The following is a 27,623-nucleotide window of genomic DNA, read 5'->3' as shown; positions in this document are numbered from 1 at the left end:
ATTAAGTGGGTCTAGGTCTTGGTCTTAATTTTATAACGCTATAAGAGTCATGGTTTATGCAAATACATTGGATTAACAAGGTAGTTTCAAAGGCACTTCAACTCTTTTACATTGTAGTCATAGTTTCTAAATAATTTAAAAAGCTTGCCATGAAACATGAAATTGGCACATCAAATGTTGTTAACAAATTCAAACTCTTTCACATATATCATCCAACAAACCTTAAATCCTGAACTTCTGCCAAAAGGAACATCATGAAACAGTCTACATCCACTGAGCTCAATTTCACTGTAAGCTTTTTTAATTTTGATTAACAAGGAAGTTTAAAGGCGCTTCAACTCTTTTACACAGTAGTCATGGTTTATAAATAATTTAAAAAACTTTCCATGGAACATGAAATTGGCACATCAAATATAGTTAACAAATTCAATCTCTTTCACATATATCATCCAACAAACCTTAAATCCAGAATTTCTGCCAGAAGGAACATCATGAAACAGTCTACATCCACTGTGCTCAATTTCACTGTAAGGGCCAAGAAAAATAATTTAATTAAGGTAGAAACAAGCGCATGGAACCTTAAAAAACGAAAAATTCACTACACAAAGAGGAACAATACTGTCACATATCAAAATGATAAAGAGCAGTTAACAAAATACAGAAATAACCAGTTTCAATCCATGCTTTCTAATCATTAGAGGATGCCGACTACAAGAGGTATAAGATAATGTACATCTGAATGAAAAGCATACAACCTTACAAATATTGTTCACCATACCTCAGTCGCCCATGGACTGGTTCAGATGCATGAACAACGTGAGCACCATGCACATATCCTAAAGCCTGTCATATCATTTAATACCTTCAGTCAAATACGCATAAAAACATGGTTGTAGCAAAGCTTGCCGTTTTGCAAGGCAAATGTAGGAGTAGAGGAGTTAAAACTTGTTACAGAACATATAACCGTACTTCCCCATTTTTAAAATTGAAAAAAATGAAAATGAAAATAAAAATTAAAATGGAAACTGAAAAAATATATAGATTGTGTGAGGTTATGTAAGAAACAATAGGCAAACTGAAAAAATAAAAATGCTTCACGATCTAAACCAAGTGCAGCAATAAATGCTACAATCAAATGCTAGATACAGCTTCCTTTAGATGAACAACAGTTTTGGGAAAGACTATGACAATTAACAATTGAAGCAGAGGAGGCAAGTCATAGTCAATTGGTGTAGGATGTGGAAGAGAGATGAGGATTTATTTACGGTAATAGGATTTTTAGGGTTTTCTTGATGCCTATTTATATGTCGGCTATCAACATTGTTACGGAGATTTTAATGATTATTATTGATATTGCATTTAAGATTATTGTGATTTCTTTTCCCTCTATTATTCTTCTCTTCTCTCTCATTCTGATTTCTTCCCCTATTATTCTTCTTCTATTTCTCTCTCAATCACCTTCTTAACCTCTTTCTTATTTACTTGAATTCTTATTTCGAATCGCCCCTACCCGCTGCTACATCAATTGGTATCAGAGCAAAGATCCATAGTATTCTACTGTTCACAGCACTCTACTTGTTTAGCAATCTAATCCATTAACACTGTTCAGCCATCTGAAGATCCTAAGCCCCAGCCGGCACCAATACAAATCAACTGACACCCTAACAAAATCTACAGCCGCTGCATCTGAACCCTAATCACCAGCTGCAATAAACCATCCAATACCAATACTGTGTTCACCCAACCAAACCCTAATTGTCGTAACCCAAACCCTCAATAACAGTTTACCGCAACCGTCGACCATAGCCGCCACTGCCAGTATCTACAACAATACCGAAACCCTAGCTGCAAGACACAACCGCAAAACCCATACCCCGACAAAGTTACAAACTCAACAGCCCTCAACACATAAACCGAAGCCACAAACTCCCGCGAACATCAAGTTGACAGATTCTCGCCATCAGTCCATTGCTGCCTGTATTCTTCAGCCTTTGCCGGAACCTGCAAACAGTTTCGCCGTCTTCGTATTCATCACTGGAGCACTGTATCGTCACTGTCAGATTCTGGTTATCGCTGTCATCGGAGCTTCCTATCATCACTGCAGTTAGATCATCAACTCGCATAAGCCTCGGGTCCCTGGTTTGTGGACCCACGATTTGGAAAGCAGTACAGATTTAAATCTCATTCCAAATTGGGCCTGTTTGGTTACAGTTAGAGGCAGTCCAGTCTTGGAACTAGATCAGAACTGAACCAGTTCAACACTTTCAGTAGAGAACCAGTTCAGAAGTAAACCAGTTCCAAAATAAAATAAAATAAACAGAATCTGTATTTCAGTTTTTTACAGCCACTTTTGGTTAGCCTTCAAGACTTGGGAGCTACATAGGACTTCAAAAAAGATACATGTACTTCTTTTTAAAAATTGTTCTAGTACTTTTATCTAATTGATTGGTTTAAAAATGTGCAAAAAAGGTCCTGACTACCCATTTAAATTTACCCATTTAAATTTTGCCTTTAAATTGCCTTAGTTGCACCTTTAATTAAAAAAAAAAAAAGGTTTTAAAAAGAAATTTCCATCTTTATTTCCATCCCTTTAGCCACATTTATTTTGTTATCGTCTCCCACCCTAGTGCACGAATTTTGGCATAATCACTTTAATTGCATTCATATTTCTTGTTTGTGCATTGTAGTAGATTTATGATTCGATCTGCTTACTTCAATTTGAGTCCTATGTTGGCATTATCTTCAACCATTCTTATGTCTGTTCCATTCCATTAATACGTAACGATGTTAGAAGAGAATGTCATTTTATGTCCCCAATGGCTGTGTTCTAAGCCAAGCAAAATTGGGATTGTTGAGCACAAACCAAACTTCTCACATGAAAGTCGAACAGACTGGTGTGAAGATGAAAGAGAGACAAAGAGAGTTGTCAAAGGGGGAGTAGTCCAACAACTCCTAAACACTAGAAATATGGCTCTTTATGCTTCCATTTGTTGTTTCTGAACTTCTCAGTATACTTGATGAGTTAGAGCTTCTTTAATGCAATGTGAGACAAAATCAGTTAGAGCTTCTTTTATGCAATGTGAAACAAAATCCATCAATATTGATCCAAAATGCAATATCTTTCACAATAGATGTCTTACTTGCAAATGTCTTATTCGGCATCCAAATATAGATGTGAGAATTTCAGTTGCCAGTTGTCTCAATGAAATTATGAGAATTACTGCACCAAATGAGCCTTTTAGTGATGAGCAATTAAAGGAGATTTTTCAGGTAACTGTTAAGTCTTTTGAGAAGTTGTCTCATATTTCTGACTGTTGCTACAGAAAAGGTATTTCAATGCTTCACACTGTTGCACAGGTCAAGTCAAGCTTGATTATGCTTGATTTGGACTGTAATGAATTAATTGTTGAGATGTTTGAACACTTCTTAAGGGAATAAGGTATTATCACTCAGATAGTGTTTTTTCATCCATGGGGAAAATTACGACTCTAGAACTTGAAGAAAGCAAGGAAAATCAGACTATTTCACCTCAAAAGCTCTACAATCTATGGGCCTTTTGTCCATTGATTTTGTTGAAGTAGTCACTTCTATTGGTCAAGATGTGTCTGAAAAAGAGTCTATTGTATTGGCAAAAGAAGAAAAATTCGTAATTAAGGCAGCTCCCATTGTCATATATGAGGTGTTGTATTCTCCACCACCCAAATGCACTCAATTGGATGAAATTAAGGATGTAACATTTGAGGAGCATCAAACTAAATTGTCAAACATGATTGGGGAGCAACACACCACTGCCTTAGCCCTAGAATCATATTCATTTGATGTCCCACCTAACCATACACATTCTAGGGAAAATGTTGAACTGAATGGAGCAAATGATGAATTTGCACAAATTGAGGCCACTTGAAATTGCCTTGAAGAGATGATTAAATTTCATGAGTCATCCACCTCCATTGTGTCAAACAAGGATGTCAAGTACAATAGTAATTTCTGGAAGACACTTTGGACATTCTTAGGAACAAATTTGAAGTTTCCTTTTGCATCTTGTCCTTTGAATGACAGAAAAATTGATGTTGTGAATCAAGGTCTAGGAAAGATGGTTAGTTTTATTATTAGCATACACCTAAACACTTGGCACTTGTTTTTACCTATCATGGATTATGTTTATACAAGTGCGACTAATCAAAATACCGGTAGTTGTTCTTTGGAGATTATCTACAATTCTTTACTATGTCAGTCCATTGATTATTATCATCCACCTCCATGTATGTATTCACTTGAGTTTGTTGATTCCTTCATTCAGCTTGTTCATGAATTTTATGCCGATATGCGACAAGAAATTGTCTCAAGTAAAAAGAATTCTGAACTCATTGCATATGCTTATCATAGGAATCATGAATTAATTGAAGGTGATTATGCTATAATCTGTGCACTACCTCAACCTTATCCTAAAAACTCCTTCCAAATAAAACATGCAAAAATTGTTGGAATTTTCCACATCATTCAAAAATTAGGACCCAATGCATATTACTTTGATTGGTCATTGGATCTGAGTACTAATTCAATTTTTGATGTGGAGTATTTGTTATCTGACCGAGGCACCTTTGAGCCTCCTATTTTTTTTTTTTTTTTTTTTGAAAAGACCTTTGAGCCTCCTATTTTATTGGCATATGTTCCTACAGGTGGATTTACATTTTCCTCGGGCATTAGTTCATCTATCTTTTCAGCCGCATTATATGGATTGGACAGAGGATATTGTTGATTATCAGAGTGATGGCCCTCATCTTGGAGATATTAAGTATTACCTTGTCCGATGGAAGGGTTTTCTAGTTTCAAGTATCAAATGGGGTATTGGTTCATAGTTTTTGGAACTATACTTATGCATTTACTCTCCGGAGGAGAGTTCTTCTCAACCGGGATGGAATGATGGGAAAGAAAGATAGAATTAGGGATTTTTTTGTCTGCTATTTATTATTATTATTAGACTTTTCAATAATTTTACTGTTTTAGGATTTAATTATGGTAATAGGATTTTTAGGGTTTTCTTGATGCCTATTTATATGTGGGCTATCAACATTGTTGTGAAGCTTTTGATGATTATTATTGATATTGAATTTGAGATTATTGTGATTTCTTTTCCCTCCCTCTATTATTCTTCTCTTCTCTCATTCTGATTTCTTCCCTTATTATTCTAATTTTATTTCTCTCTCAATCACTTTCTTAACCTCTTTCTTATTTACTTGAATTCTGTTTTTGAATTGCCCCTACCCGCTGCTGCATCACCACTAAGAATGCTATTGATGTTTGGCGGGCATTCTTTTTTTTCAGTAAGTAAGATTGTACAAAAAGGCGAACAAAAGGGGACCCACATCCCAAAGAACTACACAAGGTCAAATAGGGCCTCTACTCTCTTAAAGAGCCCAAAAAATCAATTATCTCTTCCAAAGATCTAGAATATCTCCCTATAACCCAACAAAAAGAGTGGTAATAATGGAGGACTTAAGCACATGAATAGGTGTTTCCTTTCCTTCAAAGGACCTCATGTTCCTCTTCTCAAGCTATAAACACCACCAAACGCACAAAGACGTGTCCTCCAAACGTCCCGGACTTGGGCCCACACTATACACCCTCTCCAAGTCTCAACAAAGTCTCTGGAAGTGATGTAGAATAGCTCGTTCACGATTATCTGAACATACAGGATCAGCCCAAATCAAGGAAGCTGAAAAGGTAAGAAGAATAGAAGGAAATAAATAAATAAGGAAAAGTCAAAAGAATCATTGCAAATCAGGGAGGCTGAAAAGATAAGGAGAATAGAAGGAAATAAATAAATAAGGAAAAGTCAAAAGGAGATTTGGTGTAGTTGCCAGCAATAGAAGATATTATTCTTCATTGCAAGATTTAAGGAGGATTCTACTCCATCAAATCTCAAATTTCCCCTTTAATATTATTTCACGCATACTTTCTTTTTTTATTTTATTTTTGACTTGCCTATATAAAGGCAAGAGATATATGTCTATAGAGATCATCATTATCAATATAATTTTAATTTCTCTCTTGTGAGTGTGTTCTTTGTGAGTTCAAGGGTTTAACCCTGTTCTTTATCGTTTCTGCTACGTTAGTTGGTATCAGAGCAAGGTTTTGAATCCAAGATTCGCCTTTGTTTTCGATGGCCAGTTCGCGAGATGGAAGCAACGCCTCCAACGATGGTGATCGTGATGGAGTTGAGGGCTGAGTTTACAGAGTTCCAGATCAACGTTAATCGAACCTTGCTTGATATGCATGAAACTATGCGTCAAGTATTGATGAGATTGACAACGGTAGAACTTAACCGCGAGAATAACAGGCTGTCCAATGACGGTGATCATGGACGTCCTGCTGGTAATCGCAACCCAAACCCACCGAATAGGCAACCAGCCTATGAGGAAAATGTCAGTTTTGGTAACCACCGAGCCGTACAGGCGTATGGAGATAATCGAGGTCGATGGGAAATTGATGATTCCAGGGATTTTCGTATGAAGATTGACCTACCCACCTTTCAAGTTCATCTTCATATTGAAGAATTCTTGGATTGGATTAGTGAAGTTGAACGCTTCTTTGACTATATGAAAATCCAGGAGGAGAAGCAAGTCAAACTCGTGGCCTATAAGTTGAAAGGCGGCGCATCAGCATGGTGGGATCAAGTGCAAACTACCCGTGCACGTGAGGGTAAGGATCCGGTACGTACGTGGGTTAAGATGAAGAAGTTGATGAAAGCTCGATTTTTACCCCCTGATTACGAACAGGTTCTTTATCAAAAATATCAATCCTGAACGCAGGGAAGTAGAACGATTGCTGAATATGCTGAAGAATTTTATCGGTTGTCATCCCGTAACAACCTGGTGGAACCTGAATTTAGTATGGTGGCCTGTTTCAAAGGCGGGTTACGATGGGATATTGAAGAGAGTGGCGCTGCAACCGTCATTCAAACTGTTTGAGATTGTCACGGCAGCAGAGAGAGTAGAATCGTTACTGGAGAAGTCAAAGAATCGGTCTCCTGGTTCATATAATACCCAACGTCCTACACATGACATAGGTAAACAGACTGCGGTAACCCCTGTTCCAATGACATGGCGAGGCATTGGAGATGGTCCAACAAAGGCCAAACCCGCAGCACTGATAGGCCCTGCTAGGAGGGGAGCCCCAGCTGTGAGAGAAAATCCCTATGCACACCCAAGTATGGGCAAGTGTTGTCAATGTGGAGAACCTGGCCATAAATCCAACAATTGCCCCAAGCGACCGACAGTAAATCTGGTCGAGCATGAGGAAGGCGAGGGTGAGGAAGGTGAGTTCCTTACCTTTGAAGAAGAAGAGGTGATTGAAGGAGACAATGGCAAGTTGCTGTCCCATTCTTTAGTCGTGAGGAGGTTAATGTTCACGCCAAAGAAGGAGGAGCACCCGCAGCGTCATAATGTGTTTCGTACACGTTGCACTGTCAACCATAAGGTATGTGACGTTATTATTGATAGCGGCAATAGTGAGAACATTGTTTCCTTAACAATGGTTCGAAACTTGGGGCTTAAAACAGAGAAACATCTCCATCTATACAAAATTGGATGGATTAAGAAAGGCTCAGAAACGCGAGTAACTGAAACCTGCACCGTTCCATTCTCAATTGGGAAAGCATATGCAGAGGAGGTGCGTTGTGATGTAGTCGACATGGACGCATGCCATATGATATTAGGCACTCACCGCGGTAGAGACAATGTGTACATTCTATACAAGAATGATCAAAAGATTGTTTTGGGTCCAATGAAAGAAACCGAATTTCCCAAAGGAAATTCAGTTATGTTGATCAACAGTGAGGAATTTATGGGCGAAGTAACAACTGCCCTGAAATCTTTGTTGTTATGTGCAAGGGGGAAGTAGTTAAACGACCTCCTTTTATAGTACCAGCAATAGTGCAACCATTACTGCAGGAGTTTAGTGAGTTGGTGCCGGAAGACTTACCTAATAGTCTCCCTCCCATGAGGGACATTCAACACCACATTGACTTGGTGCTCGGGGTGAGCCTGCCAAATCTACCACATTACCGAATGAGTCCCGACGAGAGTCAGATCTTACAAGAGCAAGTGGAAGAATTACTACGGAAAGGGTTGATTCAAGAGAGCCTGAGCCTATGTGCTGTTCCGGCCTTGCTAGTATCGAAGAAAGATGGCAGTTGGAGAATGTGTGTTGATAGTCGCGCAATTAACAGAACCACTGTCAAGTACAAATTTCCCATTCCACGGTTGGATGATATGTTGGATATGTTGGCGAGATCGAAAGTCTTCACCAAAGTGGACCTCAAGAGTGGATACCATCATATCAGAATCCGCCCTGGGGATGAGTGGAAAACGGCATTCAAGACAAAAGAAGGTCTGTATGAGTGGTTAGTCATGCCATTTGGATTATCCAACGCGCCAGGTACTTTCATGCGGTTGATGAATCAGGTACTCAAACCATTTATTGGTCGATTTGTAGTTGTTTATTTCGACGATATTCTGGTTTATAGTCAAACAGAGGCAGAACACCTTTTGCACTTGAGAGAGGCATTAACAGCTTTACAGAAGAACAAACTGTTCATTAATCTGAAGAAGTGTAGCTTTGTTACCCTAAGCCTAGTATTCCTCGGCTATGTCGTTTGTAGTGATGGCATTCGGGTAGCTGAGGAGAAGGTGAGGGTCATTCGGGAGTGGCCTACTCCGAAAAATGTGGGAGAAGTACGCAATTTCCATGGCTTAGCCACGTTTTATCGAAGGTTCATTAAGAACTTCAGTAGTATTATGGCTCCCATCACAGAATGCATGAAGAAAGGAAAATTCCAATGAGGAGAGGAGGCTGAGATAAGTTTTGCCTTAATCAAGGAAAAACTGTCAACAGCCCAATCTTAGTCCTTCCAGATTTTGAGAAGCTATTTCAGGTAGATTGTGATGCCTCAATAATTGGAATCGGAGCACTTCTATCACAAGAAGGAAGGCCAATAGCGTTTTACAGTGAGAAGCTGAGTGAAGCACGCAAGAAGTGGACTACCTATGAGTTGGAATTCTATGCGGTGGTGCAAGCTTTGCATACATGGGAGCATTATCTTATCTAGCGAGAGTTCGTGCTGTTTACAGATCACCAAGCACTGAAATCCATTAACAATCAAAAACAGTGTCAATCGGATGCACATGTGATGGGCGGCTTATATCCAGCAATTCACCTTCTCGCAAAAACACAAGTCAGGCCAACTGAACAAAGTTGCAAATGCACTAAGTTGGAGAGCAGCTTTCTTAGTAACTATGAGGGCTGAAATCACAGGGCTCGAATGCCTAAAGGAGTTATATGAGGCTGACAAAGATTTTGGCCAAGCCTAGGCAGCATGTAAAACGAGCCAATCCTTTAAAGGGTTGCACATGCAGGAAGGATTTCTCTTTAATGGCAATCAATTGTGTATTCCATGGAGCTCTTTGCAGGAGCAAGTGGTTCGTGAATTGCATGGAGGAGGATTAGGAGGACATTTGGGGCGTGATAAAACGCGAGAACTGGTAGAAGACCGGTATTATTGGCCACAACTCAAGCGTGACATGGAGAACCATGTGCGGCGGTGCTCAATCTACCAAACTAATAAAGGCCAATCTCAGAATACTGGTCTTTACACACCGCTGCCTATTCCAGATGCTCCATGGGAGGATTTATCCATAGATTTTGTTCTTGGGTTGCCGAGGACACAACAAGGAGCAGACTCTGTTTTTGTGGTGGTTGATCAATTTTCCAAGATGTCCCATTTTATTGCATGCAAGAAGACGAACGATGCAGTCCAAATGGCCAATCTGTTCTTTAAGGAGGTGGTTCGTTTACATGGGGTGCCATAGTCCATTACCTCAGATCGTGACACCAAGTTTTTATCATACTTTTGGCGGACTTTATGGAAGAGATTCAATACCTCTCTTAATTTCAGTAGCACCAGTCACCCCCAGACTGATGGCCAAACAAAGGTGGTGAATAGGACGCTTGGAAATCTAATTCGCTGTATTTCAGGAGAGAAACCAAAATAGTGGGATCTTGTTCTTGCCCAGGCAGAATTTGCTTACAATTGCATGGTTAACAGGTCCACCGGCAAATCCCCGTTTGCGGTTGTGTATTGTTGTCCTCCAAAAGTTGCTTTGGATTTGGTATATCCTTACCGAAATTGCCGGGGAAGAGTGTTGCTGCAGAGAAAATGGCTGAGCATATTAAGACCATTCAGGAGAGTGTCAAGAAACATCTAGAGGAAACTTATGCCAAATACAAGGCCGCAGTTGACAAGAGACGAAGGAAAAGAGTATTTGAAGAAGGGGACCTGGTTATGGTGTATCTAAGAAAAGAGAGGTTTCCAGTGGGAACACACAAGCAGCTGCAAGCCAAGAAATATGGTCCGTACCAGATTCTAAAGAAAATCAACGACAACGCCTATGTGATTGATTTACCTACTGACATGGCCATTTCTTTTACCTTCGATGTGACTAACATACATGAATATTATCCGCCAGATTCGGGTAGCTCGGGGACGAGTTTTTTTTACGCAGGGGAGAATGATGTAGAACAGCTCGCTCACGATTATCTGAACATACAGGATCATCCCAAATCAGGGAGGCTGAAAAGGTAAGAAGAATATAAGGAAATAAATAAATAAGGAAAAGTCAAAAGAATCATCGCAAATCAAGGAGGCTGAAAAGGTAAGGAGAATAAAAGGAAATAAACAAATAAATAAATAAGGAAAAGTCAAAAGGAGATTTGGTGTAATTGCCAGCAATAGAAGATATTATTCTTCATTGTAAGATTTAAGGAGGATTCTACTCCATCAAATCTCAAATTTCCCCTTTAATATTATTTCATGCATACTTTCTTTCTTTCTTTCTTTTTTTGACTTGCCTATATAAAGGCAAGAGATGTATGTCTACAAAGATCATCATTATCAATATAATTTCAATTTCTCTCTTATGAGTGTGTTCTTTGTAAGTTCAAGGGTTTAACCCTGTTCTTTATTGTTTCCGCTACGTTAGAAAGTCCTGGGCATCACCCACTAGAATCCAAACAAACCTAACATCATGTCCCAATAGTCCCTGGCCACGTGACAATGCAAAAGGTGGTTAACAGTCTCCTCATCTTGAAGACACAATTTTTTTTTTTTTTTTTTTTTTTGGGATAATTAAGAAAATTCATAAAAAGCGTTCAAAAGGAGAACACGTCCCGAGAAGAACAAAAGAGACCCAAAGAACCCTAAGGTCCCAAGGAACTCAGAAAATCAATCGTCTCCTCTAGGGAGGAACAATGTCTACCCGAAACCTAACAACGTAAAGAACTAATAAGGAAATATTAAAGAACAACAATCGAAGATTCCTCTACTTCAAAGAATCTATTGCTTCGCTCCCTCCACAAACACCACCATAAGCACAAAGGTGCCATCCTCCCATGCCCACGAGCATGAGGTCCTACATAACACCTTCTCCAAGCGTCCATTAATCCTCTCGCAGATCTAGGCATAACCCAGGAAACCCCGAAAATACCCAACAAAAGGCTCCAACAATCATAAGCCACTGGACAGTGCAAAAGAAGGTGATCAACCGACCCATTACACTTTCACATGCAACACAATTTGATTTCGCCTCCTCAAGTTGTCAAGTGTCAAGATCTTGCCCCACACTACTGTCCAAGCAAAGAACACCACTTTGAGCAGCAGCTTGGATAGCCACGCTGCCTTCCACGGAAATGCAGTCGCGGCCGAAAAGCACCGAAATAAGGATCTCACTTCGAAACTTCCTAAAGAAGAAGGCACCCAAACAAGAGAATCCCTACCTCTGCCACGAATCTCATGAGAATACAAACATTCCAAAAAACCATAAACATCGTCCAGCTCCCAATTCTGAAAGGCTCTCAAGAAGTGCACCTCCCATGTCAACCTCCCGCTATCAAGCCGATAGCAGTCGCCAACCAAGGCATGCCTATCAACAGCAATTCTAAACAATCTGGGAAATAAACGTGCTAAAGTACAATCTCCACACCAAATAGGAAATCGGAAAAGAACTAATTCCGTAACCAAGAACAGAAGCTAACCCGCCAATATCCTGCACCTCCCCTACTGGAATCAAAGCACTCTTCCCCACATTCACTTTCATGCCCGAAACTGCCTGAAAACAAATCAACACAGACCTCAAGTACCGCATCTGGGACACCTCAGCCTCACAAAACACCAAAGTATCATCCGCAAACAATAAGCGGGAAATCTCCAAGTGATGAGAAGCATCCCTACCCACCCTGATGAACCCCAGCTCTGTAGCCTTCCCCATCAACCTACTAAGAGCCTCCATAACAATAATGAACAAAGAAGGGAGACAAGGGACCCTCCCGACACAAACCTCGCGAGCTATTGAAGAAACCCGTCGGGGACCCATTAACCTTCTAAGAATCTCACTGAAGATATGCAAAACTCAATCCTACTCCTCCATCTATACCCAAATCCCATTCTCTCCATCATCTATAACAGAACTTGCAGCTAACATGGTCTTAAGCTTTCTCAACATCAAGCTTACAGAGAACCCTTGGGACACCAGTCCTCAACCTAGTGTCCACACACTCACTAGCAATAAGAGCTGAAGCGCTAAAGCCATTTTCCCATAAGAGCTTTTATTGAAAGGCACCAATCTTCTAATTCCCAACACTCCTCTCTGGATGGGACTCGAAGGGCTTTGTCTTTGGGAGTCTTTGGAGGGATAGGAATAAGATATGTTTTCTTGGTGTGGAAGCTCCTATTTGGCGCTGAAATTATACACTCAAGCTCCTATTTGGGCGCTGAAATTATGCACACTCAGTTTTTTATTATTCTGGATATATGTGAATACTTGTAAACCATTTTTTTTTTTTTTTTTTTTGGGGTGGGAGGGTTTTGGGTCGTTGTGCTTTTGTTTCGGGATGCATAAACCTTTAGAAGGCTCTTTTAATGAAATTATCGAATAAAAAAATTCGGCACATGGAATTTTGCTTTCTTTTGCCAACTTTAACATAATTTTTTTTGCCAAGATTATATTAGAAAAAATTCAAAAGGGGAACGCAGCCCAGAAGAACAAACAAGGACGGCCCGCCGGGGGGGGGGGGGGTTGGGTTGCAATTAAAGGTAATAATAACTTGTTTTTTGGACATTGTGCTGTTGTTTCGGGATGCATAACCCTTTTGAAGGCTCTTTTAATGAAATTATCTTATAAAAAAAACTCAGCACTTGGAGTTTTGCTTTCTTTTGACAACTTTAACATTTTATTTTTTGCCAAGTAAGATTGTATTAGAAAAAATTCAAAAGGGGAACGCAGCCCAGAAGAACAAACATGGACCAAATAGGGCCCTTAGCCCCTTAATATGTCCAAAAATTTAACTATCTCTCGCGTGGATTTACAATTTCTCCTAGAAACCCAACAAAAAAGAGAGCTAAGAATAGAGAATTTCAGAGCCCCAATAGGAGTCTCCTCCACATCCAATGATCTCCTATTCCCCTTCTTCTTTTTTTTCTTTTTCTTTTTTTTTTGTTAGTAAGATTGTAATAGAAGGCACTCAAAAGGGGAGCGCATCCAACAAAAACTACACAAGGGCCAAATGGGGCCCCTATCCACTCAATGATTTCCTATTCCTTTCCTTCCACAAGCACCACCAAACACATAAGAGTGCCACTCTCCGAAAATGACGAGCTTAAGGACCCACTATACACCCCCTCCAAGCCTCAATCATGCCTAATGAAGACCAAGGCATAACCCACTAAACCCAAGAGAGCCAAAAAGCAAGCCCCAAGTATCCTAACCACAGGACAATGCAGCAAAAGAGGATCAACCGACTCAACATCCCTCTTACACATGCAACACCAGTCCTGTGTCTTTGGCCTAAGGACTAGTTGGAATTTATGTTGTTGATTTTCCCCCCTCTTTCTCTCTCTCTCTCCCCCTCCCCCCTCCCCGAGAGTGGTAACTCCATGAACAACTTGTCGCGGTCATCTCTGAACTTGGTGAGGCTACCTCGCCTCGTGAAAGGAGGGGTAGCGAAGGTCTCACAATCACAAGGTGGGCCATCGTTTGAACTAGAGGAAGACGCAATATGGAGAAGTAGGTTAGATTTGAGAGCCGGTTTGGCAGGGAAATTTAATAGGGATGTGGGCGATCGGAATCAAATTGCAGCTTGGCAACAAAAGCATGGAGGGTTCCAAGTAGAGTGGGGGTGCTACCATTGCCGAATTTTCTTTTTATATTTCTATTACCGTCGCATGCAGAGACGATTTGAGTGTCGATAGAAGGCAAAAGGCAGTGGGAAGAGGCCACTTTGCATATTAACAAGTGGAGTTTCAGGGTGGGTTGCTCAGGTGTTCTGAAAGAAGAGGGGAAGAGGTGGTTGCTACTGTGTGGTCTTCTTTTACACTTGGTGGAGTCATGACTTGTTTGTAGTGGTTGGCAAAATGTGTGGGGATTTCATGGGGCTGGAAGCCAATGAAAGATTGGATGCAGAGAAGGTACAAATAATGGTTAAAGAGAGCTGATGAAGGAAGATGATTGGTGGTTAATGTAGAAGATGATTGGGACTGGAAAGGTAAGTGGCACTTTTCTGGTGGGTCAAGGGAGGCTAAAAATGAGGGGGGAAAAATCACCTTGTCGGCTCAATTTTCAGGTTAGTTATACCGAACCAGAACCCAATGCTTATCTTCTCCTTCACCGGGTTTCTCGGGCCCGCTAGGTGCAATTAGCATAGACGAAAGAGAGGTATGGCAGTGTTGCAACGCTGGCAGACGATCATTCCAGCCCATATTTTTTTGGCCATGAGAATCGTGAAGATTGCATGGGTAATCAGAAATCGTGGAAGAGCAGGGAGCCCGTGATTAATGCTCGATCAAAGATGGAGTCAATGGTTGATGTGCAGGTTAAGAAGGAAATGGGGGGATCATTCTTCGAGTTGGGAAAGGTATTCAGCTCCGGTTGCGTGAGGATTTCGTAGCCTCTCCGTTGGCTAAACTAAAATTGATTAGTGGTATAGGGGACAGATGCAGAGACGAGGTGGGAGGAGCCAATGGTTTGGAAGAGGTCTGTGATGATGACTGTAGTCTCTCTACAGAATGGAGAGGAGAAGATCATGCGGTTGCCCCTCGAACTCCTCACAACCAGCATGATCTTTTTAAAATGGACAGGAGAAGTCCTTTTAATGGAAGAATATGTACCTATTCAAACCGAATGATCGTTTTACACCTTATTCATCAAGGTATAGCTTCTTGTTACCATAAACTGAGAGCAGTCCATGGAGGCCGCAGCTGGATAGGTTGGAGTTTGGCTCGATTTCAGAGGAGGAGAGATGCATATTGGAGGCCTTGTTTCAGGAGGAGGAAATTCTCTTAGCTTTGAGGAGTCGCAATGAAGATAAGGCTTCAGGCCCAAATGGTTTTACCATGGCTTTCTTCCAGCAGAATTGGGAGTAGTTCGGGAGGCAGTGTTGGAGACTTTCTACTCTTTTCATCAGTTTGGTTACTTTGAAAAGAGTTTGAATGCCACCTTTATTGTGTTTATTCCCAAGAAAGGTGGGGTCGTTGATGTGAAGGACTTTAGACCCATTAAGTCCGGTAGGAAGCATGCACAAACTTATAAATAAGGTCTTAGCTTTGAAACTGAAGGGTGTCTTGGAGGATGTAGTGTCGGATTCTCAAAATGCTTTTGTTGGAGGGCGGCATATTCTAGATTCAGTTCTCTTTACTAGTGAGTGTAGATTCCAAAACTGAGCAGTGGTGTGTCGGGGATCATATGCATGCAAGCTAGACATTGAGAAGGCATATGATCATGTTAGCTGGAGTTTCTTGCTGTACATCTTGCAGAGGATGGGTTTTGGGGATGTTTGGAGGAGATGGATCCAGTATTACATTTCTTCAATGAGGTTCTCTATTTTAGTTGATGGATCCCAACTTGTTTCTTCGACAGCTCAAGGGATTCGAGGCAAGGGGATCCCTCCCCTTCCCTCTTTAGTCTTTATCATGGTGATCGAGGCTTTTTAGTAGGTTTATGAAGAGGGCTGTGGAGCTAAGCTGGATTTTGGTATGCTTTTAGGCAGTTTCGGATCTGAAAGTAGATCTCCAGAAGAGTGAGATCGTGATGGTGGTGGAGGCCTGCAATGTAGGCTCATTGGCAGACATTTTTGGTTGCGGAGTAGGGTCTTTCCATAACTATTACCTAGGGCTGCCTTTGGGGGCATCTTCGAGGAGAATGTGGAGCCTCCTCTTGGGACCCAGTGGTGGAGCGTTTCAAATTCGAGAGGCTGGTTGGAAGAAGGAATACTTGTCTATGGGAGGACTCACTTTCTTGAAGAGCACACTCTTGAATCTCGCAACCTATTTCATGTCCTTGTTCCATATGCCTATTTCGGTGGGGGAAGACGATAGAGAGGCCGCAGCGGAATTTCTTATGGGGCGATATGGGTGAGGAGTTTAAGTTCCATCTTGTGAACTGGGAGCAAGTGTGCAGGCCTATACTTTTTTTTGATAAGTGTGTAGGGCCCATACAGCTTGGTGGATTGAGCATTAGGAGGATGGATGCCTTTAACAAAGCTTTGTTAGGCAAGTGACTTTGGCGTTATGGGGTTGAGAGGCTTAGCTTGACAAGAAGCAGACATTTCTTGGGCACTTCCCACCACATGATGGACACATCTCCAAAGCACTTTCCACTTCCCCTTTGGACCAACAATGCCAGTAAAAGAACAGATTAGGAAGAAGGGGGAAAAATAATAACAGCTTGGATGGTGCAATAAATACAAGCATTACAAGATTTATTGGATCAAATTTTCAAATCCATTTAATTACTTGAAAGAAAATGCGCAATCAACCAACATTGTCAAGGTTAGTGGAATTTATTTCATGCATTCAAGTTAATTCTATTACAACAAAAGAATTTGAAATTCAGGTCAAAAGAATTTGAAATTCAGGTCAAACTTCTACAAGAACACAACGGAAAAACATAATAAGTTAGATATTCTGTAATTGATGGTTTCCATTGTGATATGAAGAGTTGCTTTCCCGATTAATAGCAAAAGCTAATATAAAGAAGACATAACAGCCAACTATTACCTTATTCTTCTTCCTTTCTCCACCCACAATCACACTAACAAATTGTTATAAACCTTATATCTCCAACTTCAATGTTAAAATTAAAAGAAATAACAATAATAATAATAATCAATAAAAAATTATCTAAGTTCATAGTTATAAATATTATCACAAAAAGGTTATTTATTGTGGTTTTACATAGGTAAATAATAATGAAAAGGATTTTTATATATATATATATATATAAATCCACCTCGGGAACGTAGGACTTTTGTGAGTCACAGTTCCCAAGGTGAACTTTTAATATGGGACGGAGGGAGTATATATATTTATGTAAAATTTAAAAATAAAAAATAAAAATAAAAAAACAGCCAGATCTTTAGATAAAAAGAAGAGCAGCTCAAAATAGAGATGAACAAGAACATAAAAGAAATGGATTGACAAGAAATCATATAAATATAACTACACACGCATTCTAGTCTGTTTATAGTCGTAACTTCAAATCCTATTATTATGTTATTGTTATAAGCGATGAGTCAGATAAAAAATACCAATGATCAAAATTTTAAAAACATGTGTATCGCAAATACCTGGTGTCCAAGGCAAACACCCAAAATAGGGATGTCACTGCACTCAAGCAGCAGCCTAAGGCATATTCCTGCACCATTCAAATTAATTATTACAACGTAAGCATCAAAACTTTATCCAGCAAAATTAATAATATTCAACGCAGAACATCAGAACTCTACAAGTTAGCAAGCCAATATTATCATCTAAAGCAGCAGCTGGCAAAACAGAGTGCATCTGTCCACTTGGCTGAAACATTCACACCAATGATTCTTAACCTTTTCCTTTTGATTGGCAACAGCAACTCAATAATGTCCAGATTAGGTTATACAACCATCTTCTAGCGACAAATTGTGTCTTTTAAAAGTTAATTACATTAAAAATTATATCAATTATAACATGCTAAAATTGAACTTGCACCAATACATTAGGACTAAGGGGGGATTTTGAGTATAATTCTGGATGGTGTAATCCACATTCCCTGATTGCAACAGAACATGAATAACCAATCCAAGGTATTCAAAGTACTTGTAAACATAATAATGCATATGGCACAGTTTTTTCATCTCACCTATATCATCTGGGCACGTTGGAGAACCAGGGCCTGGTGATATAACAATATTATCGAATGCATTTTCTTCATACAAGTAATGACAAATGTCTTTCCATGTCCACTCATCATTCCGCACAACCACCGGAGGCACTGGCAAAGGAAAAAATAAAAAACAGATATCAAAGAAGAGAAATACACCATACAAGACAACTTCTCATTCATCCAGTGTCCAAGATCAACTTATTAACCTTATTTTCTCGTAATGGAAGACTCATGAGATTGGGAATGCAATATTACAGAATTTGTCAACACAAAAGATAACAAAGAAGGAAATTTAATTTTCACAAATCCAATCTACCACATAATATTTCCATGAAGATCTTTACCATTTTTCAGTGACATAAAACTGTTCTACAGATATTCGGTAAAAAATAATAATAATAAAATAAAAATATAAAATATAAAAAGAAAAAATATTACTCTTTTGCAGTCTCCAATTAAATTCTACTATTTATTCTAATGTGTGTAAATCAGTAATGTTTGTTTGCAGTGATATTGTCATATTTGCCACACAAATTAACTAACTTCTCGCATGGAATCTCTCAAAATCCTATGATAGCTTATAGTACTGTGATGCCTATTGCTGATACAACTTCATGCAAGCCTATGAAAAGGAAATAAATAGCTTGAAGAGAGGCATATACCAGTGCCTTTTACTGTTCCAAAATCTCTTTCATCAAGAAATATCTCATGAAGCTATCAGGTCAATAACTAAAAAACTAAGGTGGCACATAAAGTGTCCTTTTGCATCATAAACTAATCCAGTACAATGTAGTGGGCTAGTCACCACCCAGCGTCGGGCTTTAACCAATACAATGTATGTTTAAGTGCATCATGAAATCACCATTTGAGGATGCAGTTTCAGTTATTTGATGTTAGCATTTTTCTTGGAAATATATGTTATCACCGCACTGTGAGCAATACCAAATATCTCGATATGATTGACTGAAACAAACATCATTTGATAAGCATGGCAGCAACGTTAAAATACACAGATAATCGACTCAACAAAGAGTGAAGCCCAATTACTTGGAGTTGACTATATAAATTATCTATTTATGTTCAACTACTTCTAGAGCCATATCCTCCATAGAATCTTAGAAGATTCTTATTACAACTCCTGTTCATTCTGGCCTTCCTCTTGCCTTATTGATGCCTTTAACTTGTGTCAACAAAAAGTGCCCCTATCATAGTTTTTTTATCTTGCATGCGGCAAAACAATCCTAGACAACTTGCCATGAGCTTTTGTTAGACATGTTTCACATCTAACTTCTCACAGTTTCATTACTACTCATTCATCTTAGCACCCTCATTTCCACTAGACACTACATTTTTTAAACAATGTTTTTTCTCAATAACAATATTCGATAGGTCAGCCAATTAATTCCACTTGCAAAATGACTTAGGTTTCATCAAAGTTCAGTTAAAACATCAGATACCTATTTCTCAATGCTGTGGAACAAAATCAACAAAGAAGTGCAAATTAATCCACTAATGAATCACAAACAACTAAACTCTAAAAGTAAGGTTATTACGATGTTTTGCAACACAGATCAGCCTACACAGATCAATCCTCATCCAGCCCTAAAATTTTATAAGTAAAATATCATTTAAGACGCCCAAAAGGGAGCGGTCCCAAGGAAATACACAGAAGGCCTAACTTGGCCATCCACAAACTTAGACTATCAACAAAATCCACAAAAACACCCCCACATATTTACAATTTTGCCCATTTACCCAAAAGAATAAAGAACTCAAAATGACGCATTTGAGAGACCAAATAGGGGTTTCTTTCCTATCGAAGGACCGCCATTTTTCTCTCAACAAGCCCCACCATAAAGAAAGGGGAGTGGCTCCAAGCATCTCAGACTTGGCTACCCACAATACACCCTCTTCAAGCCTCGATCATGTCTACCGTCAAGCCGAGAGACACCCAATGCATGCCAAAAATAGCCAACATATAGATTAAACATCCCTCGCCATTGGATAGTGCAAAAGGAGGTGATTCACCGACTCCTTTTTGCACATACAACAACAATTCACCACAATTTGCCGTCTCCTCCTAAGGTTGTCCCGAGTCAAGACTCTCCCAGACAGCCAACCCTAAAATATGTCTCATGCTCCTACATAGATGTAACATGGAGGATACAAGATCTGTATCAAGCTTACTTAAATGGAGCTCATTGTAATGGACATTATATGACCTTTACTTAGACACCAGTATTCAGGAAGACTAAAGCCCCGTTGAAGGTGGCTTTCTTCGCTTGGACTCTTGCCATTGGAAGCATTCTCACTCTCGACAACCTCAGAAGCAGACGTCAAATTGTGGTGAATTGGTGTACAACAATACCAATTCACCACAATTTGACGTCACATTGCGGTCAATTGGTGCTACAAGTGTAAGAAGTCAGGTGAATCCGCCAACCACCTTCTCCTTCATTGTTTGGTGGCAGGGGATGTTTGGTCTATGTTTTTGGTGGCTTTTGGTCTTCCATGGGTGCTTCCATTTTCCACGGTGGACATGTTAGAGGCTTGAAAAGGGTGTATAGTAGAGAGCCGAGTTAGAGATGTTTGGAGGGCTACTCCCCTTTGTATTTGGTGGCTTTCTTCGCTTGGACTCTTGCCACTGGAAGCATTCTTACTCTTGACAACCTCAGAAGCAGGCGTCAAATCAATTTGACGTCTCATTGCGGTCAATTGGTGCTACAAGTGTAAGAAGTCGGGTGAATCCGCGAACCACCTCTCCTTCATTGTTTGGTGGCAAGGGATGTTTGGTCTATGTTTTTGGTGGCTTTTGGTCTTCCATGGGTGTTTCCATTTTCCACGGTGGACATGTTAGAGGCTTGGAAAGGGTGTATAGTGGAGAGCCGAGTTAGAGATGTTTGGAAGGCTACTTCCCTTTGTATTTGGTGGGGTATGTGGCATGAGAGGAATAGGAGATCCTTTGAGGGAAAGGAGTCTCCTATTTGGTCTCTTAAATACAGTATTCTATCTTCCTTATTCTCTTGGGTTAATGGGCGAGTTTGTAACTCTATGGATAGTCTTTTGGATTTTTTGGATAGTCTTAAGTTATAGTGTCGTCTTGGACGGCTTTTGTTTCCTTGGGAGCGCTCCCCTTCTGAGCAACTTTTATGATATTGGTCTTACTTATCAAAAAAAAAAAAAAGAGAGAGAGAATTGGTGTTTGCATGTGCAAGAAGTCAGGAGAATTTGTGAATCATCTTTTGCTGCACTGCCTGGTGGCAAGGGATGTTTGGTCTATGTTCTTGGTCATTTTTGGTGCAGATTGGGTTGTTTCGGGGTCCACAGTGGATATGTTAGAGGCTTGGAAAGAGTGTAGAGCGGAGAGCCGAGTCAAAAACGTTTGGAGGGTCACTCTCCTTTGTTTATGGTGGGGTTTGTGGTGTGAGAGGAATAGGAGATCCTTTGAGGTCGAGGAGTCCCCTATTTGGTTTCTCAAATTCAATATACTGTCTTCTCTCTTTTTTGGGGTTAATGGGTGAAACTGTATATCATTGGATATTCTTTTGGCTTTTGTAGATAGCTTGAAATTGTAGTGTCACCTTGGGCGCCTTTTGTTCTTTGGGAATGCTCCCCTTTTGAGCACCTTTGATGAATTTTACTTATCAAAAATAAAATAAATAAATAAATAACAAAGAGAAGAGCATATAAAAAGTGAAGTTTGAAAATAGACAGAGATCCATGGACATGCCATTTTAGGTCAAAAACCCTCTACAGGACTTATTTTTTTAAAATACTATGCAATATATTGAATTTCATTATTTGCAAACAACCAACCATACATCCAGCGCAACCCCGAAAGTTGCTAGGAAAGATTTGGAGGTGACAAAAGGCTCAAGAAGCAACACACCGTATGATCACAGGGTTACCCACCTTCGTGTTTTTTATTTCATATATTTCCTTCTAATTCTAATATTCCATCTTCTGACTTTTTACAATTGAGAATTTTTCTAATTTTAGTAGAATCAAAGTTGACATGAATGTCACCAAATAGGTTGAACAAGGATACAAGCATGTCATGACCAAATATTTGATAATAATCTGCTTATGGACACACAAAAAATAAGATGATTAACACTAAAGTTGCAAAGAATTAGATTCGTGTGGTGGAAGGTTCTAGAGTTATCTAACTTATCATTGTTTGATATTGTGTAGTTGCTACAGGTTGCTGATATGGGTTTTGGTTGTCTATTTATTTTTTGTTGTTGTGTTGGGTTAATGCCTTCTTGGTCAACTGCAATTTTGTTTTGTTGTTTTGGGCTTTGGACCTTCTTGTGCTAATCATGCTTCTGCTGTTTTCACTATCCTGCACTGTGTAATCAGTCATTGTTATGGCTGCCATTGTTACTTATGCTTGGTGGAGATGGTATTGTTGTTGCAGTGTAGTTCTGCGGTTCTGGGATTTAGTCTTTGTTGTTCTAGTTGCTTTGTCATCTTGATAGGCCTTGAGGTATGCTCATGTTGCTCTGGCTACTGCTGCTTTCATCTGCTTTGTCATTCTGCTGCATTTGTTTGCTGGTGTAATGAGTTGGAGATGCTCTAGGGTTGTGTAGCTGGCTTGGTATTTGGTTTTGTTGCTACAGTTATCTGGTTTGTCTTGGGATATCTCGACTCTTGGGCACCCTTGCTGCTGTGTCAGTTCATTTAGGGTTGCACCGTGGGACTTATTTTGTTCTGTGGCTTCATTTGTTCTACTTTTATGTTTTGGTTTGGGGTCTTTTGACCTATTGCAGTAGTTTTATTTAACAAGGGTATGCCTTGTCTTTTTTGGACCCATATTGTTCATATTATTATTTTTCCACCTAACCCAGGAAAATAAAATTACAAAGAGTCAAGCTGCACATTTAAGATTAAGAACAAAAATAGAACATTAGAATATGAACAAAAGAAAGAAAGAAAAAAAAAAATTAGAAGAGTGATTATGAGTTCCTAGTTGTGCATGGAAACACACGCACGAACAAACATAAAAAACTTACACCCGTTAATGATAGACAACTCCTGGTATATATTGTACGTGTAACTGTCATAGTTGTCAATCAACAAAGTCCGCACGAATTCCAACTTTTGACTTGGCTCCACCAGCCGCTTCTTTCCCGTATAAAATCCTTCCAAGTGTTCAGGCACCAAATGGCTAGATATCACCACTTTTCTAGCAGCATGATTAAGGACTTGAAAATTGTCCTTTTTAACGAAGTTACCAACCTTCATAATAGGTTTGGAGCCTAGCAAATTCATGTTGCTTCTCAAACTCAAAGAGAATTGAAAAGTGATCTCAGAAGGTGATGAGCACAAAGTAGAACCCATTTCTGACTAAAAGGGATAACAACAAAGTAGTCCTTAAAGCATCAACTAACTTAAACCCTCTGCAAAAGAAAATAAATGGCAGTTAGACATACCTTAGGAGATCCAAGTGGATTTTTTTTAGTAACCATGAGTATTTCATACAAATTACTCTAAATAGAGAGCTAATAGAATTTTTATGACCAAGGATTGTGGCCTAGTGGTACTTCATCCTCTTCCAAAGCAGAAGGTTGGAGGTTCAAGTCTTGCAAAGTGGATGTCTAAGTATTGGATAGGAAAAAAAAAAATTATGAGCAATCCATATAAATTCCTCTAAATAGAGATTTAATAGAATTTTTATATGAGTTCGATAATTTTCTACACTTACAAGTATAAAATTGAGATAAAAGTTTGTTGACCCAAAAAAAAAAAGAGAGGCAAATATATGTGTTTTTATACATGTGTAAAAGTATCTAATATGCAACTTTATAGATTATGTATATACAAGCACAAAACATACATGAGCAATAAATAGTATACTAGATAATACCAAACTATATATTAGAACCCAATTCAGCCAAACTAGTTAGATCACACAGCCTCAATCATCCAAGCCAAACTATGGTTAATGCCGTTAAAGGAATGATTTATTCAAATTGAACATTTTAAATTTTTTTTGAAAAGTATTTGTTCAAATTGAACATGTAAATGAAATACAAAAGGAGGGCTAAGTAGAACATGGATTGTAGGTGTAATAAAGGGCAAAGAATAAGCGTGTTGCATGCAGCAAAAGGCAAGAAATTAGTTGTAATAAAGCTTGACAAACTATAGGTTTAGTTAAGTTGTTCCATTTACGGAAATTCAGAAGATGTCAGAGGTGGAACAAGACAGTGATTGGAAATTCGAAATGGGGAAAGAACAAGTCCATGTCAGATATTGCAGAGATTGACTGAAGCAAGGGCGGATCCAGGAATTATCAATGAAGTGGGCTAATATTAAACATAAATTTAATAACACAATTTCTTAAGCAAAAAAAAAAATGTTCTATAACATAATATAGATAAATGTTTGAATTCAAAGATTAGAAAAGATCTATCTAAGTTGTGCTCAACAAGTCTTTCAAAAGGGGAACGTGTCCCTAATACACAAAAACGAAAGAGCAAAAGCCAAACCTACAAACCAACAGAGTCCAATAGAACAAAAAAATCATCAATCAAGGAGCAAGCGCTGCCTCTAACATAATAGAAAAGAGAGCGAAGAATAAGAGACTTAAGGTTTGCAAAAGACGATCCCTTCACTTCAAAGTTTCTGTTATTACGCTCTCTCCAAATACATCACCAAACACAATGTGGGGCGACCCTCCAACAATCACGAGCATGACCAAAAACAGGGCAGTTTCTCCAAGCGTTAATTAATTGGAAAGAGTGCTCAGGCATTACCCACTGAACGCCAAAAATACTGAATATGAGATTCCAACAATCAGATGCAATAGGACAATGCAAAAGAAGATGGTCCATGGACTCACCATCAGCTTTACAGAGACAGCACCAATTAACAATGGTATTACCTCTCTTACGCAGATTATCCAATATTAGAATTTTTCCCCAAGTAGCGGTCCAAACAAAGAAGGCAACTCTAATAAGAGCTTTAGAGCGCCAAATACACTTCCATGGGAAATTATGTCCAATAAAATTAGACAAACACAAGAACATGGATCGAACTTCGTATCTACCATAAAGAGAGGGGGTCCACAAAAGATCAACACAACCTCTGCCAACATCCTTCTGTCTATACAACAGGTCCAAAAACACGCAAACTTCTGAGCTTAAGAAGTGGAACAAAGATGTGTTTGGGAATCTTGAATGGCAGAAAAATAGAGTCCTGGTTGATATTGCTGAGATTGATCGTCTTGATGAGATAGGGCATGTGACAGAATCTCTACGCTCTAGAAGAGTGTCTTGTCAGGCGACTTTTGCTGAGATTGCTACTATGGAGGATATTTCGTGGCGTCAGAAATCTCAGGCTTTGTGGCTGTTAGAATGTTATATATATATATATGTTGGGCCATTATGTAATTACATTATATTAGTAGGCCCTTGTGTTATTAAGGAGACTTGTATCCCTTATATAAGCCTATATAGGCTTATTTGGTGCGTGTAGGTGAAATATATACAGATCTGTTCTCTCTGTTCTCTCTGTTCTCTCTATCTCTCATGGTAAACAACATGGTATCAGAGCGGGTTGTAGCTGTGATTGCATCTGGGTTGGGTTGTTCTTCTACAAATCAAAATCAAGATCGAAGCCAACTCTGTTCTTCGCTGAAGATTTGTTCGTCGTTCTCAGATCTGACTCGCTGAAGATTTGTTCGTCGTTCTCAAATCTGACGCCTTTCGTTTTGCTGGTCGAGGCTTCCTTGGCTGTCGCAAGTTGCAAAAGCTCCATCATCGCGATCCCTCTCCGCTCCGTTGTTAGATCGCTGTTTTTTTTTTTGTTGTTGTTGGGTTGTCGTCACCGCTGCAAGGGCTAGGGTGTGTACTAGCCTTGTTTTTCCATTGCGAATCTCGGGTGCTGAAATTTCTTGTCGGTGGCAGCGTTCTGGTTCTCGCCGGTGCTGATTGTGAAGGAGAAGGGTGGTGTTTGGCTGCAGGAGTGAGGCTATTCCAACCCTGGTTTACTAAACCTGGGATAGTTATTCCAACCCTGGTTTCGTAAACCCGGGAGTCCGATCCGTTTGTCCAGATCCGACCCGCAATCCGGATCCGACCCGCTCGTACAGATCCGACCCGTTTGCCTAGATCCGACTTGTTCTCGGATCCGACCCGTTTGCCCAGTTTCGGCCCGAATACCAATTCTGCTTCATATTTTCTTCTCTGTTTTGCTGGGTAAGACATGGCCTCCACTTCAGATTTGTTTTCTCCCACTTCTGGCCTTCATTCTTCCATGACTTCTGTTAAACTCAATGGGAAGAATTATATACTGTGGGCTAAATCAGTTAAAATTTTTCTCAAAGGTAGAGGCCTTGGTAATCATCTGACTAAAGAGAAACTCAAGGAAACTGATGTTTCTTTTGATGCATAGGAAAAGGAAGATGCTCAGATCATTTCTGTGATGATAAACAGTATTGAACCCCAAATTAGTACAACTTTACTTTATTTAGATACTGCAAAGGAGATATGGGACAGATTGCAGCAACTGTATTCTGGGACAGGTAATATCACTCGTGTTTATGAGCTTTGTAAGCAGTATTTTCACCTTGAACAAGGTAGTCACAGTATAGAAGAGTATTATTCCAAAGTTATGGGCATTTGTGAGGAGCTGAATATGTATCAGCCCATTACTGCTGATGTTCGCAGTATGCAACAACAACGTGAGGACTTTAATGTTGTTCGTTTTCTTACTGGTTTGTCCTCAGTTTATGAGTCTTTTCGTTCACAGATTATGGGCAGTCCCACACTTCCATCTCTTGCTGATGTGTTTTCTAGACTTCAACGCGCTACACTTGTCAGTGATACCTCCACTTTGAATACTGGGCAGAGTGGTGAACGTTCAGCATTGATTGTTTCAAAGGGTGAAAATACTGTTTTCCGTGGAGGTCGTGGGGGACGCTCCACACGTGGCGGTCGTGATTCACGGGGAGGACGTGGCCGTGGCAGGGAATCACGAAAATGTACTCATTGTGGTCTTTCTAATCATACTGTGAATTTTTGTTGGGACCTTCATGGGAAACCATCTAGTTATGCAAATCAAGTTTCCTCCTCTCCGAATGATGTTGCTTCTGGATCTCATAATGTAGTTGAATCAGATACGGTCCCTGTCTCACGTGATGAGTATACTCAGTTTTTGTCTTATAAGCAAGCATCTAATTCATCTTCCACAGCTACCTTTGCCCAGTCAGGTACTGCACCCACATGTCTATTGTCTTCCACTCACAGTCCTTGGATCATAGACACTGGAGCATCCGATCATATGACTGGATGTTCTTCTCTTCTATCTGATTTTAATTCTGTACCTCCTTCTCAAAGAGTTACCCTTGCTAACAGTTCCTCCGCTAAGGTTTCA

The 27,623-nt window shown here is 39.7% G+C and overlaps 1 protein-coding gene across 4 annotated transcripts in view; it reads right to left on the bottom strand.

Moving 5' to 3' along the window:
- The window catches only part of LOC132277290 (aminodeoxychorismate synthase, chloroplastic), a 60,073-nt gene that overhangs the window by 26,434 nt on the left and 6,016 nt on the right, over positions 1-27,623 (bottom strand). For all 4 annotated transcript variants that reach the window (XM_059779107.1, XM_059779106.1, XM_059779108.1 and 1 more), the window contains 5 exons: positions 23,261-23,647; positions 18,222-18,353; positions 17,674-17,741; positions 779-843; positions 459-525 (listed from right to left, as the gene is read on the bottom strand). In XM_059779107.1, the coding sequence (XP_059635090.1) occupies positions 459-525; positions 779-843; positions 17,674-17,741; positions 18,222-18,353; positions 23,261-23,588 (660 nt within the window). In that variant the 5' untranslated portion in view covers positions 23,589-23,647. The remainder of the gene's footprint in view (positions 1-458; positions 526-778; positions 844-17,673; positions 17,742-18,221; positions 18,354-23,260; positions 23,648-27,623) is intronic.

This window comes from Cornus florida, unplaced genomic scaffold, assembly GCF_030987335.1.
Source record: "Cornus florida cultivar Cherokee Brave unplaced genomic scaffold, ASM3098733v1 CherokeeBrave_3.0.0_Hap2_Chr10, whole genome shotgun sequence".
In the NCBI taxonomy this organism is placed as follows: domain Eukaryota; kingdom Viridiplantae; phylum Streptophyta; class Magnoliopsida; order Cornales; family Cornaceae; genus Cornus; species Cornus florida.
This window is presented reverse-complemented; position numbering and strand designations above follow the sequence as displayed.